At 38.9% G+C, this 14,194-nt stretch overlaps 2 protein-coding genes across 3 annotated transcripts; one reads left to right on the top strand and one right to left on the bottom strand.

The window, feature by feature from the left end:
* The first annotated feature begins 506 nt into the window (after positions 1–506).
* On the top strand, positions 507–8,479 carry eps8l1a (EPS8 signaling adaptor L1a). The gene is made up of 14 exons (XM_068337651.1): positions 507–790; positions 2,525–2,639; positions 2,793–2,851; positions 3,598–3,736; positions 4,628–4,716; positions 4,799–4,873; positions 4,958–5,106; positions 5,187–5,387; positions 5,623–5,731; positions 5,821–5,961; positions 6,088–6,223; positions 6,540–6,699; positions 7,215–7,347; positions 7,756–8,479. The coding sequence occupies exons 2-14, from the start codon at positions 2,525–2,527 to the stop codon at positions 7,840–7,842; spliced, it is 1,593 nt and encodes a 530-aa protein (XP_068193752.1). The 5' UTR covers positions 507–790; the 3' UTR covers positions 7,843–8,479.
* A 140-nt stretch (positions 8,480–8,619) lies between these two features.
* nme4 (NME/NM23 nucleoside diphosphate kinase 4) lies at positions 8,620–13,465 on the bottom strand. 2 transcript variants are annotated; one of them, XM_068337652.1, is made up of 5 exons: positions 13,060–13,465; positions 10,622–10,755; positions 10,439–10,540; positions 10,140–10,252; positions 8,620–9,964 (listed from the first exon to the last, which is right to left on the bottom strand). In XM_068337652.1, exons 1-5 carry the CDS (start codon positions 13,196–13,198, stop codon positions 9,844–9,846), a joined length of 609 nt encoding a protein of 202 aa, XP_068193753.1. In that variant the 5' UTR covers positions 13,199–13,465; the 3' UTR covers positions 8,620–9,843. The 2 variants fall into 2 exon arrangements, with proteins under 2 accessions (XP_068193753.1, XP_068193754.1); XM_068337653.1 differs by having other exon boundaries at positions 10,622–10,752; positions 13,060–13,464.
* Between the last annotated feature and the right edge of the window lie 729 nt (positions 13,466–14,194).

Raw genomic sequence — 14,194 nt, 5'->3', positions numbered from 1 at the left:
AATCTTTTGGAAGCTAAATGAAGGATAATACCAACACATATTCGAGTGCATGTTCACATTTTCCACAATAGCACAACGATGGAGTCCAACATGAGGCTTATGGAGTCGGTCTGTTATCATCCAGCTGGTGTCACTGTGCACCAGCAACTCAATTTTCCCAAATGCTTTCTCCTGTCGACTTTGAATTGACTTGTTACAACAGAATCACCAGGTTTTTTTTTATATTTTTTATCTTGCATTGATGTCATGATGAGTCATAACTTAAATGTTTTGTCTTAAATAAACTCTCCTTCCTCTGAAAAACTGAAAACAGTCATTGCAAAAGTATGTTCAGGAATACTTTTGGCTGTATGATGGGATTTATTTTAATTGTCATCAATTTGAAATTTGAATCAGAATAGAGTTATTCTCAAGTAAATGCTTCCAATGCCGTCGCGCCGAAGAAAGACGACACCACATTCCACTAATGACGCGTTAGAAGTCATATTTGGCCCTCGGCACAAGCTTCGGGTGTTTGTTAATTGAAATGTCTGTCACAAGGAAGGAGAGGCTTTCAGAAATGCTGAGAGAAGAATGGGAGGGAAGGAGAATGTGTGCGTATCAAAGAATCAAAGGGGAGAGTGAAAGCAACACAGACCTGCCAAAGGAAAGTCGGACTAGTTTTTCTTGTTTCTGCATATCTCAAGAAGGTGGAACGTCCTCGTGTAAACACCTTGGCTCAGTGCGCATACTATTCAGCACAAGGATTGGTTTCTGTTCCCTGGATTTGAAAAGCTCAAGCTCGTAAAAGGTACAGTGAGATCGATGGATTTTGTGTGTAAACTCTGCAGTGTGTTTGTGTGGGAAGTGGTTGTGTATCAGAGGGGGTCAGAGAGGATCTGCCCGCTTGTCAGAACAGACAGCTGCCAGCGCGACGTGGCTCAGCCCAGGACTGCGTAACTGCGCGCTGAGACATTAGAATATTCTATCATTTAAATTTTTTCTTGTCTGTTTCATGAGCAAGAAAAAAGAGGAGAAAGGCAGATGAGGAAAAAGACATATTTAAGTAAAAAAGCGAAATTGTGTGTGTTGTGTGTCACAAACATTGAGTTGAATTTGAGAAACCTATTGTGTTGGATTTTCAGTGGTGGTCGCCATTGACCATAGAACTCTTCTGTTGGCTGTGGATATGTTTATTTATCAATTACTGAATATTAAACAGACAAAAATGTTCGAAGTGTTCAATTATAGAAATGAGTAATTTTAAGTTTTTATTCATAGTACAGTACTTATCTAACATCCGCTCCAAGCAGTTCTTCCTATTGTGCAGCGGTGTGAAAAATTATTGAAATTCTTTTTCCTTCTTTTTTTACGGGTAGTTACTTTTTCGTCTAACTCAATAAACTATGTCTGTTAAATACAATGTTGCATAAAAACAGAGGTAACCTGATGAAGACAAAATATAAGTTTCAAAATGATAACTTTATTTAACAACATTTCAAATCACATTTCAAATCAAGGTATTGACTCTCCCAAACTTAATTGCTTGTTTCACCATATTTAGGAGCAACAACTAACTTTTTCTGTGAGAATTCAAAGGTGGGGGTACTTTTGTGCTCGCATGTTTAGCTGGATTACCCAGTTTAAATTTAAAATTCAACTCACAAACTGACAGGTTGATGTTCTCCTTCTGAATATTCTGGTAAAGAGCAAAAACTCAATTTTCCCTCAATTGTGGCGAATCATCCAGGCCCCGAGGAAGTAAAGCGTCCCCACGATATTACTTTGACACGTCTGTATTTAACTATAGGTATCCTTTCGTGGAATGCTGTGACTGGTCTGTGTCAGATGTAATGGAATCCCAGTCATCCACAAAGTTAAATGTTTGACTTATCAGTCATAGAATATTCTCTTAAATCCTGTGAGGGTCCTCCAGGTGTGTTGTGTCAAAACTCATAGATGCCTTAATGCTTTGGCTTTTGCCCAGTTTCTTTCAAATGGTTCACCTTCATTGAGGGAAGGGAATCTCGCTGTTCCTGGAGTGTATTCATGGGGCCTAGTGTAACATCCTTTTCATGCTGTTGGAAGGTCATCCACTTCTGGAAGGTTTACTACTGTTCCAAGTCTTCTTTATTTGTAATAATGTTTCTCATGGTGGGCCAATGGAGTCCCAGAGCCTAAAAAAAAACCCCGTACTAACCCTTCCCAGACAGATAAGTCACATCGTACCTCTGAAAGTGCTCTATTTCAGTGATTATTTAATTGAACAGGCCTGGGTGTCTCTTATTCAGCTGCACTCAGTTATTATTGTAGTTTGGTGTTTTAAAAAAAAGTATTCTACAAGTGGGGAAGTAATTTGTTCACATTCACAATTTAGGAATTCGACTGTACCTTTTTTCTTTGCCTCAAATAAATTATTATTAAAAAATGCATTTTTTTTTCCAAATTAGATCATGCTCAGTCAGAATGTATTATATACACAGAAATAGGAAAAAGTCAGGGGAGGTGTAATACATTTCATTGAGTCTGCATTCACACACAACAGATGTCTTCGCCACCGCCGGTGGTCCCGAGGAAGCCGTCGGGAGTCCGAGTCATGATTGCTCCAGGAGACCTGCCTCCTAATGGTGGCCCATCCATGAACACACAGCCTAGAACAGGTATATTCATCTAGTATGTGTGTATCTATGTGCACATGAACATTATCTTCAAATCTTTTCCTTCTGTGTTCATGTTAAAACACTGCTTTAAGGTGACCTAACATTTTCATATGTCCAAGTTTGCTCTAATGTCTATGTATTTACTCTGCTCAGTGAATGGTGCCCATCATGATTCAAGTCATACTTCTATACTGGATGCAGAGAGAGAAGTGGTATGTACTTGCATAAATAATTTAAATGTTCCTTTTTTAATTTTAAATCGTGCAAATAATAAAGATTAGAAAAGGTAAAAAGACCTGTGACAAGATCAAATTAAATAAAGATTTATCACATTAAAATTTCTTTATACAGTACATTTAAGTGTAGGAAATATCCATCCATCCATCCATCCATCCATCCATCCATATATACATACATTTCGGAAATATGGGATATTAAAATATGGTGTTATAAATTATGTGATATGATAGTCAGATAATGAACAGAAATGGAATTGCAAAACATTATTGACATGTTATTAATTTATATAGACATTTAAGAGCTTTTTTCAAAATAACATTAATTACAAATAATAACAAATGAAGAGAAGAACTCTCATCGGGAGTTCTCACAGATAAGAAGGGAGATTGAATCTTTCATGAGATTCCTCTTAGAAATGTGAATTTGATCTCAGTTAGAGCCATATTTGCATTTCAATGCAATCCAGTCATACGAGTCCTATCTGATGAAGGTTATGATGTTCAGTTGTTTGTTGAGACAGTAAGAAATGGCAGTTTTATCCCATAATACTATGTTGTAGTTTGATGTCTTCATACTGCCTTCCAATAAAGTTTATATTATTTTGACATCACGGTTACTGAAACATGCCACTATAAGGCTACTTCAGCATGTGCAGTACTTAATGCTCGGTAAGTTTCTCTGACTAAATTGCATAATGATCTACGCATGCCTTTGTCAGGAAATCCTGAACCACTGCTTTGACGATGTGGAACGATTCATGGTGCGTCTGCAGCAGACAGCTGATGCCCAGAATATTCTCAATCAAAGGAAATCAAAGAAAAGCAGCAGAAAGAGCAAGAAGAAGGACGGCCAAAATGGTGAGAATTCTTTTATCAAAACAATTTACAAGCTGTCATGGTCACTATTTAAATAGGCCGTGATGATATAAATGACTCTTGGCAAGGGATGAGTAATTGTTTGCTATTGTAATATAATAATGAGCGACTGGGAGAAGAGAGAATGGATGAGTAAGGGCCCTATTTAAATTTCTGGAAGCAGGTCAATAGGAAGGTGGCCAAAAATTGTTCATATAATTCTGATCTAAAATAATCATGGAAAGATGTCACTGAGGCAAGGGTTAGTCCTTTTTTTTAAACTTGAACTTATTTAAATCATTGACCAGTTTGTTCTGATCCAAGCATGGTAAAAAATTCTCTTCCCATAATAACCAGCTTGCATCATTGTTGACGATAGATTAAGTTTAACGTTAAGGTTCAGCCCCTGACTTTAATCACCTTGTTGCTCATTGCAGAATATGATTTTGAGTATTTGGGCACTCTGTTTTCTTATCACTTTGACCAGGGTGTTACCCAGTGTTGTAACCAGTGTATGCAGAGTCAGGTGTGACTATTGATAAGTATGGGAGCACATGACTTTATATTGAGAAAATAATATTGTTTACCAAGAGTTAGAAACTTCTTGTACTTGATAGAATAATCCTCAACAAGCACCATGTGCCTGCAGAGTTTAATTAATGTAGTGTTTATTATTTTAGTTTTTGTAATTCCAAAATTAAACAACTTGCTCTTTAACCTGCAGTTTATTCCATATGATAACAAAACATTTGAGGAATGAAAGTCACCTTAACTTCCAAGAAAGTTTATATCAAATAAATATCTGTATATTCCAAAATAAAATAAAGCTTTTACAGCCCTATTTTATTTTGGAATTGATTTCCATTGGTTTAAATCGTGCTCCTCTGTGTGCAGATGATCTCTTGGCTATGAAAGCTTGCCCGCCATCAGAACAGGAATTTGTGGACATCTTCCAGAAAATCAAGTACTCCCTCAGTCTGTTGGTGAGATTTGTTGACTCATATCTGAGCATTAAGGAACTCTACAAATCTGAAGGTAACTGAGCGTGTGTGCTGGTTCATGTAGGACCGACTCAAGTCGTCCATCTCACAGCCTGATGCAGTTGAGCTGCTGCATCCTGTCTTTGTGCCTCTTAGACTGGTGGGTAATGTTTCATTTAGTATCCTCTACTTTTCCCCCGCTCTCTCTCTGTGATACTGATCAGAGCACTGCTCTCTCTCACAGATGGTGAAAACCACTGGAGGGCCAGCTTCAGGTGCATCAGTAGTGAGTCCTGCGATGACCCATGGTGCTGTATCGCTGCTCCAGCAGCACCTAACAGAAGAGGACAAGGAGTTGTGGATTTCACTTGGACCCAACTGGACTTCACCCTGGTCTGTGCATTTATGTGTGTCTCTGTTGGTACAAGAGAGTGTGTCTTGATCTGACAAAAACCTTCTGCCCTCTTTCCCAGTTCACACCTCAGTGTGTCTGTTCCTCCATACACACCTGTCTTCCTGGATGCGTGGCAACCTTTGGCCTACGACTCAACTGGCCAGCCTTTAGAAGATCCCATTGAGGCACAGCACAAACAAGATGCATTTAGGGAAGCACGAACCCTAGAGTATAATGCTCAGCTGACAAGCGACGACTATGGCAGAGGCACTGATGAAGTGTAAGCCTGTAGACATAATTTTATTGTAATCTTTACATTACGGTGCATAACATTTTACAGCAAGAATGGCAATGGCAGCCAAATGACAATGCTACAACTGACTATTATATTGCAAATAAAATCTGAAAGTTTATAATTTTATGGAATGTGAAACTTACTCACTGCCACGGTTGTCATTGGTAATTGAATTAACAGTTGTCTTTTGTGTATGGTCTAAATGGCATTTCTATTTCAGAGAAGGAAATAGCCTACCACCAGAGGGTGAGAGAATTTACTGCTGCAGTTATGACTTTGTGGCTCGAAACAGCAGCGAACTTTCTGTGCTACAAGGAGAAACACTAGAGGTAACCACCGAAAATTAGACCCATGTTTAAACTAAGATGTTGTAAACTAAGAGCTCACAAAACCAATTTATGATGTGACATTTTCTTAGGTCATTGAGTCTTCAAAGCGATGGTGGAAGTGTCAAAATCGCTTTGGCCAGATAGGGTTTGTGCCGTTTAACATCCTGGAGCCTCTCTCTGCTCTGAATAACACTGAGAGAAACATCCCAGTGACACAGAGAGAGTCACAGGTACAGTACAGACACACTGACTTACTGCCAATGTATGTTAGCGCCCCACACACTGCACCCACTCCAGGTTCTTGTTCCATATCATATCTTATCACATCATCACCAACTCATGATTTTCCACAACAGAAGAAGGCCCTTTCACCTCAGTCAAAGTACTTCTCATATGCACCACAAAGCCCGGATGCGTACAGTCCTATAAGCCCAATGCGACCCCAATCCATGGTTTTACCATCCTCACCAATCCAGGGGGAAGACAACCGAAGTAAGCATACACACCTCTCACAAAGCAAAAAACACACACACACTTATTCTTGTCTTCCTTTTATTGTCCAAGGAGTATATAGAAAATTCAGATTATATATAAACAGCTTCTCATCAGTCAATTAATGACTTTTTCTCTCTCTGCACTCTTCTGGCTTCACCTGAAAAGAAATTGCTTGTGTGCCATGTTTTCACCTATTACATCCAATGCAGTTCTTTAGCTGGATAGCATCACACAGACACTTACAAATGGAATCTGAATTGCATTCCCCCGTACACCCTCACTCTGTGATTTATGTGTATTATATAATTTGCAGTTCTAATAATGAACGATGAGCTCCTTGAGCGGCTGGCTGGTAAAAGAGGCTCAGGACGTCTGGTGGTGCCTCGCGTAGCTGCCACATCCGCTCCCCTGAACTACAAGTCTCCGCCTGCTGAGGTGACGGCCTGGCTCCTGGCCAAGGGCTTCAGACAGGAGTGAGTGTAAATCATTAGAAGAAACTTCAGCATATATTGTTTCCTAAAACCTGATAATAACACTGGTTTTATTGAATTTCTTATTTCAGTGTGCAAATATTTTGAATTTATATGTATTTTTAATGATTTCAATGAAAATAATTAATGTGCATTATTGGTTCTGAGTGCAGTATCAGTGAGGTTATTGGATACGAGTCTGCAGAGAATGATAAAGAAAATTAGATCAAAGTGTCTTCACATTTTGTTTTCAATATACTGTATGTGTAATGAATGCAGCTGTCAAAGGTGAGGGCCTGTATTATTTTGTACACAATAGCTCCCTCTAATGTCAAAATGTCCCCTGTATGAATGGTCTCACTATGAAGGCAAACTAAAATCTGGACAGAAAAAAAGAGTCATGCTGTTAGGCAAGAAAAAACAAAATTGACTTATAACTGGGTTACTCAGAAATACTTAAAGGTTATAGGAAAATGCCTGACAATAAAACATCTCATCAGCAATCTTCCTCTCTACAGCACCGCTCAGGATCTGGGCATCTTAAACGGAGCACAACTGTTTTCGCTGAACAAGGCTGAGCTCCGCCACATTTCACCAGATGAAGGAGCACGGATCTACAGCCAGCTCATGATGCAGAAGTCCCTTCTCGAGGTTTGTCCACTGCCTTTATCTGGCTGTATGGTGTGTCTGTGCGTGTAGTCATGGGTTCATATGTTCTCAGATAGTTGTTTGTTTAGCCTTGAGTTTTGCACAGACTTTCGTCACTGTCACTGACCTACATTCAATAAATATCGTTTACTTTTCAATTAACAAAACACAAAATGAAATGAAAATATCAGTGCTTGCAGCGAATAGAGCTTACAGTTATATGTTCTTGGTCTAGCGTTGAATGTCCTAATAGATGCATTTTAATTTGATTTCAGCGACTGGCTTAAAATATTAAAAGTGAAAGTGCACATGTATTTTAAAAATGGTAAATTCAAAATAATGACTTTTGCCAGAACAGATTGTGTGACCTTTCTCTGTGAAGTCACTTTTTTTTGTGTGTGTCCTGTACAGGATGTGCACAAGGCCTCAGAACTAGAAGCAGTGATGCAGAAGCAAAAGCTGAAGGTTGACCCTACGACTGACCACGTTATAGTGTAACAGAGTTTGAAAAAGTGAATGGGGAATGAAATGCTACAGTTGGACAGGCACAGCAATGTTTCATGGATTTGAATCCGCCCCTCATACATGCTGTTTAATCCAGGTGATGCCACAGATACACATAGAAATCTGTGTTCAAGGTAAAACTCACTCACTCCACTCACTAGAGATTTACAATGGATGCGTTCTAAAATTTCATTTCTCACAATCTTAGCTCAGACATTTATATGAAAGACAATAAACACAAATGCGGCACAACAATAAATACACTCATGTACTGATTATTAACTTCATGAGTAAACAACAATGTAAACATTTTAACCAATGTGAACTGAAAAAAGAAAATGTTTAAGACTCTACAGACCATTTAGTTCGTTCATTCAGATTTTTTATTGCTGGTACATCAAAATGTATTATTAAAATAATTGCTTATTGCTGCCATATTCTGTTTTAAACCAAATGCACATAAATTGATGTCATACATATACAATTTCTAACTTCCATAGTGTTCTGTGGCAACTAAAATCATTCCTGATTCTGTAATTTTAATTATGTTCTACAGTGTATGTCCTGTACAGGAATATAAGGGATAGCTGTGCACTGGTTTGAATAAAAATTATGTGAATGTTTTATTGTAGCTTTAAGTTTACTGGAATTCTTTCAATATGCTGACATAAATTATTCATTTCAATGGATGTACAGCTTCAGATAATCTTGCAGAGAATAAGAAAATGTAATTCATGATTTAGTAAAAGACTCTACTCCTTTTATCTGTTATAATTTAAAACACACAGTTAATTGAAGATTTCAACATAGATAAAAAGTCATTCAAAAATTAAACAGCAGCAGGTGGACATAAATCATTATTACATATAGCTTTGCAGCACAACATGATACTTCAATATTTGTGCAATGACAGCATCAGTAAATTATACAGTATATTATACAGATAATATTCACCACAGGTTTGCTGTTCTTGTGCAAAAAGAGATTTTGGTTTTGATAAAACATATTCACAAGTCAGGGTCCTCCTGAAAAAAGTTATTACTTGCCAGTGCTGTTCATCTTCGTTTTGAAAACACCTGCCTCTCAGCATTTTTAAATAAATGAGAGAATTCTTCGACAATTTTCATCAACAGATGAACTCAGTATTAGAATGATAATTAGATGCAGCTTTTGAGAATATGTTTCAAGTAAATTATCACATGAAAAACCCACAAAACTCCAAGACTGCTCATAAACAGCAAAACAAGTTGCCAAAAAAATATTTTTTTTATACCTCTGTAATGTAAATATTTTTAGTCAAATCAAATATTTTTTAAGGCACTGAAGTCTTTTAAAATCAAACTAACTCTTACTTTCACTTTAAATGATTGAGATATACATTTCATTGTGACGGAACATCAGCTACAATAACATTTCATGGCTGTTGAACTATTTAGAGCAGGTTTCAGAGATTACTGTATACTGTGCTATGATTCTTTTCGGAAAAAAACCCGAACATATAAAATATTTACGGACATTAAATTGGATTAATTAACCACAGACATCAACATGATTTACAAAAAAAACATCCTGATGTCACCCCTGCTTTGAGTCACAATATAAAACATACACTGAGCTATTATCAATTTCTGCATCTTTCTTATGTCCATTTTTAATTAACCCATCCACACATAGATACACTTTATATAATCATCCCTAGGATTAGAAAGGCAAGTAATCACTAAACGCATCTGTCTGAGACAAAAAGCAAACCTCTTCGATGGCCACTGTAACAGTGATCAATTTATATGTAAGTAGCTGCTAATGCAGCTTAGAAAACAAAAAATTCACATTTTTTTGTTTAAATTAAAACATTTCTGTAATTTTAATGCACTTACTGAGGTAAATTATTTGGTAAGAGCACCGAGTATTGCTTTTAATCACTGGGGTGACACCGTCACAAGAGCAGAAGAGTATCGTGCCATTGATCCTCACTTCACTGGACGTGGGACACCCTCACTCCTCACAGGTGATGGTCTGATCCCAGCAGTCCCAGTTCAGGAGCTCATTTCCCTGAAACCACAGCTGGATCTCCCTTTGTGCCCCCTCCAGCGAATCACTGGCATGAACCACATTCCTATAAATGATGAACAGATATTATTATTTTATTTTTTTTATTCAAAGAAAAATGAATAAAATTGTATATAATGACATTACAAGATGAAACAACTGAAAAAATGGCAATCTTGTGAGGTTATGGTTGAATCTTAAATTTACTCTACACATGCAGACATCAAAGTGCATCACATTACCTGCTGACATGCATGCTGAAGTCTCCTCTGACTGTTCCTGCTTGAGCTTCAGCTGGGTTAGTGTGTCCTACCATTGTACGAGATGTCTGGATCACTTTGTGTCCCTCCCACACCTACATAAACACAGCACATACATACACAGAATATATTCAGGATTTGTAATGGGTTAACACTGGAAACCCTGAGTTCTAGATACAGATTCTTATTTCTTGCCTGTTAACCTAGTGTAAAGGTGGCTATCGTTAAAAGACGAGAAATAATCGAGTGTTTCCCAAGGAGGAAGAAAGAGTAGTCCTCACCATGACAACAACAGGGGCAGACGTCATGTAATACAGCAGACTGGGGTAGAAGGGCTTAGATGTCAGTTGACAGTAGTGCTGAGAGAGGAGATCCTCAGACACCTTCACAAGAAAGACAACTATGGTGATAAATCAATCAAAAAGCCTACGCACAAATGTGTCATTCATTTCTAAATTCCACACCCGCAGCATTTTCAGGCCAACCAGCTTGAAGCCCCGCTGCTCAAACCGCTGAATGATCTGTCCAACAAGACGCCGCTGAACTCCGTCAGGCTTTACCACTATGAGAGTCTGTTCGTTTACATGTGGAAGACCTGCTGAGACACACAAACCAGAATGACATACCCAGACATGGCTAGTACCTTCCTATACCCACCTACCCACCTACTTATACCTATCCACCAGTGACGTGCGGTGAGGATCATGGCTGGTGAGGCACTGACGTCATCATGATCACGTGATCAGATTTACAAATATATGAACCTACAGTGTAGATTATTCACCATTTAATTAGCAACAGTGAGTAGGTTATGTTAAAGTCTCATTGCAGAATTATTTACACATACAAACTGTAACACACAAATAAGCATATTTGATTTAAAAAAAACGTAATGTTGTTAACTACCTATTAATATGTCAGGTTTACTTGTAAATGAAGTCCATGCGCCGCTCCATCTGAACAAACGCATCAATAACTTATTTGTAGAAATTGCCCGTATCTTCCTTCAGTTTGTAATATTTAATCCTCCATTTGAATAGGCGAGCGAAAAAAAATGCTGCACTTGACTTAATGTAGATCGTAGCCTGCATTCACTTATTCCTCGGCTGAGGAGTCCCAGGACGAATCCCTGGGATCACCAGAGCCCCCTATCGATGAGGCCAGGTATTTTTGTGCCTCGCCTAGTGTCTTTTCACAGCGGTTTCAGGACCGCTCAACTCAAGAAAGACGTTACATCCATGCAGCTATTGACACAAAAAAACTGTACATTATATACATTAGCTAAAGCAAACGTGTTTGAACATTTTAATAGCGACATATAGAGAGATAGCATTACGCTCTCGCTGAATAGCATACCAGCACAGCTATCTGAGCTATTGATCAATCCATGGTGAGGCTCGGCTGGCTGGGGCCTCACCGCAGGTCTCTGCTCTGTATTGCAGCGGTAAATGTGAAAATTCAGCTATTTTGAGTAAAAATAAGCTAAAATTGGTGACGTTAAACTGAAAATACGTTTATAATACACATCGCTGGATAAATATTAGCATTGAACTTATTTATTCGACTTTCCATTTTTTTCTTTCATGATGACCTGCTATCCACTCACCTACCTAAACCTAACAACCTATCCCTATCTACCTACCTTCCTACACCTACCTACTTACACCTACCTAAGCAGAATGAAAACAAGAAATCAACTTTATTAATCCCCTGTTGGGGAAAATATTTGTCCACTCTAGTTAATTATTGTTGATCGCATGCATACATGGCCTATGATGCATACACACACACACACACACACACACACACACACACACACACACACACACACACACACACACACACACACACACACACACACACACACACACACACCAGGCCTGTAAGCAGGAACATTACGGGAGGTAGAGTGGCGAGTAGTTTCTTTGTGGTGAGCCCCAATGACTAACTTGTAAAGGGGACGGTGCCTTGCTCAAGGGCACTTCATTAGTGCTCAGGAGGTGAACTGGCACCTCTCCACTGCCAGTTCACACTCCAAACTCTTTGGTCCACATGGGCCTAGAACCAGCAACCCTCCGGTCTCCTGCCCAAGTGGACAGAGCTACTGCCATAGAAAAAAAAAGGTAGTTAAAGAAATATAAAATATAGTATGTAGGTAGTAGGTAGGTAGGGAAACAAACAATATCAACTGGAACTTTAGGTACGATTCTCGAGATCAATTCAGATAATTATCACATCATTCCATACTTATTTTTTAATCATTATGAAGTTTTCATTAACTTCTATTGATGATTTGTGTGCATTTCCTTTCCTGTTTTACAAATAAAGTCATTTAAAAGTCAAACATCCGCGGAAGCATACAGCCACTACACAGGCGCGGGCGCTGCCACACCACAGCTCCACAGGAGCTAATGAATCAGCGTACGCAATCAATTAGGTATACACGTGACCTGTACGACAACCAATCAGCTATCTGCAGCCTCAGAACTTACCGGTAGAGCCCAAAGACGCGTCAGCGGCTCTTGACCCGACCAGACGCACACAGCAGGGGTCAACGTTTTAGCTGCCATCACGATCATCAGAACTGCGTTCTGTACACTAACCTAGTTCAAGTTCATCACCCCGTAAATGTTAGCAAACACGTTTCCACAGATGGTCCAGTAAATGTGGACCAGCTCGGATTAGGTCTCTACTGGTGTCATTAATGTCTGTCAGTGATTGAAATAGATATTTACGTCATCTGATATTCAAAACATCCCTGACAATAAACATTTTCCAACTTCAACATCACATCCTGTATTATTGGTCGGTTTACTCCACACCGCAACTTCTTTACAAAGAGAAAGTCATTCTGCATGAACAAAATCCGAACCAAGAGGTCGGGTGAAATCCAGTCTCTTACTTGATGAGCGCCTGGGCGACGCGGCACGGTGTCCGCACAGCAGGGCGGCCGGACGCCCATACAGCAGGCTCCTGGGGGGTTCTGGTCCCCCTGAATGGAACCGATGGAGGATCCTCTGAAGAACGCACCGCTGCAACATGACCGTGTTTAACGCGCGTCCAGTCAGCCTCTGGGGAGAGGAGCCGAGTCCTCTCAATCAAAACTCACGAGTGATCCCCGCCTGTGGTCGCTCCAACATTAACTCTACTGTCGCCAGACGAAAAGCCACGAATACTCCATGACTCGGAAATAATTAAATTTATATACTTTCAATTCCCCAATATTTTTTTAGGATTAATTAATTTTTTGGGTCAAACTAATACTTACGTTTCCCTACTTAATATTGGTACTCAGATATTTTAAACCACTAGCGCCACAACGGTGTTTTCTAGGAATTCTACGAAACTTTTTAAAAATAAATAAATCGACCAATTTAATGCCTGTTTGTCAAATCAGCAACAGATGGGAGGATGTGCTACATCCATATGCTAGACACCATTAATTGAGCATCAAAACAGTTTCAATCAATTTGGAGTGTTCAGTACTGTAATTATATCAGACAATTCTGGTCACCTTTTTCTGTTGTATTGAGTGGAATCAAACTCCTGTCTAGAGCAGTCTAATATCCTGAAATCACAGAGCTGTACATAATAAAGGTTAATATACGGTATTAATGCATCAGCCACTTTCAGGTTTACGCTTTGGAAATGTTCAGTTCAGTGAATTCCTGGACAGACTAAAGTATTTTATACCCAAATTACAGCTGCGACTGTCCCAGCATGTTTAAACAGGAGAAAGCATGCTGCAAGTTTCTGTGGTTTATTATTTTTTTCCAATGTTCTGCAGTTATGTTGAAGCAAATCTGCCACACGTGATTTGCTCAATTTCACTCATTAAAGTCTTCATGTTTGTCAAAAGGCTTGCAGAAGTTCAACTGTTTCACCTCATCTGCTTAGCTGTCAGAACTCAGGGAAGCTATTTGATTATTTGATTTAAATAACGGAAAAATATTTCAGCAGTTGTGGGATTTCGCGCTTCTTTTTAAAATCATGCAACAAGTGTAAAGTAAGAGTACGGTAAACAGATGGGTGTTGAA

This window comes from Antennarius striatus, chromosome 16 (assembly GCF_040054535.1).
Source record: "Antennarius striatus isolate MH-2024 chromosome 16, ASM4005453v1, whole genome shotgun sequence".
Lineage (NCBI taxonomy): Eukaryota > Metazoa > Chordata > Actinopteri > Lophiiformes > Antennariidae > Antennarius > Antennarius striatus.
Note: the sequence above shows the minus strand (reverse complement) of the source record. Positions and strands in the feature narration are given on the sequence as shown.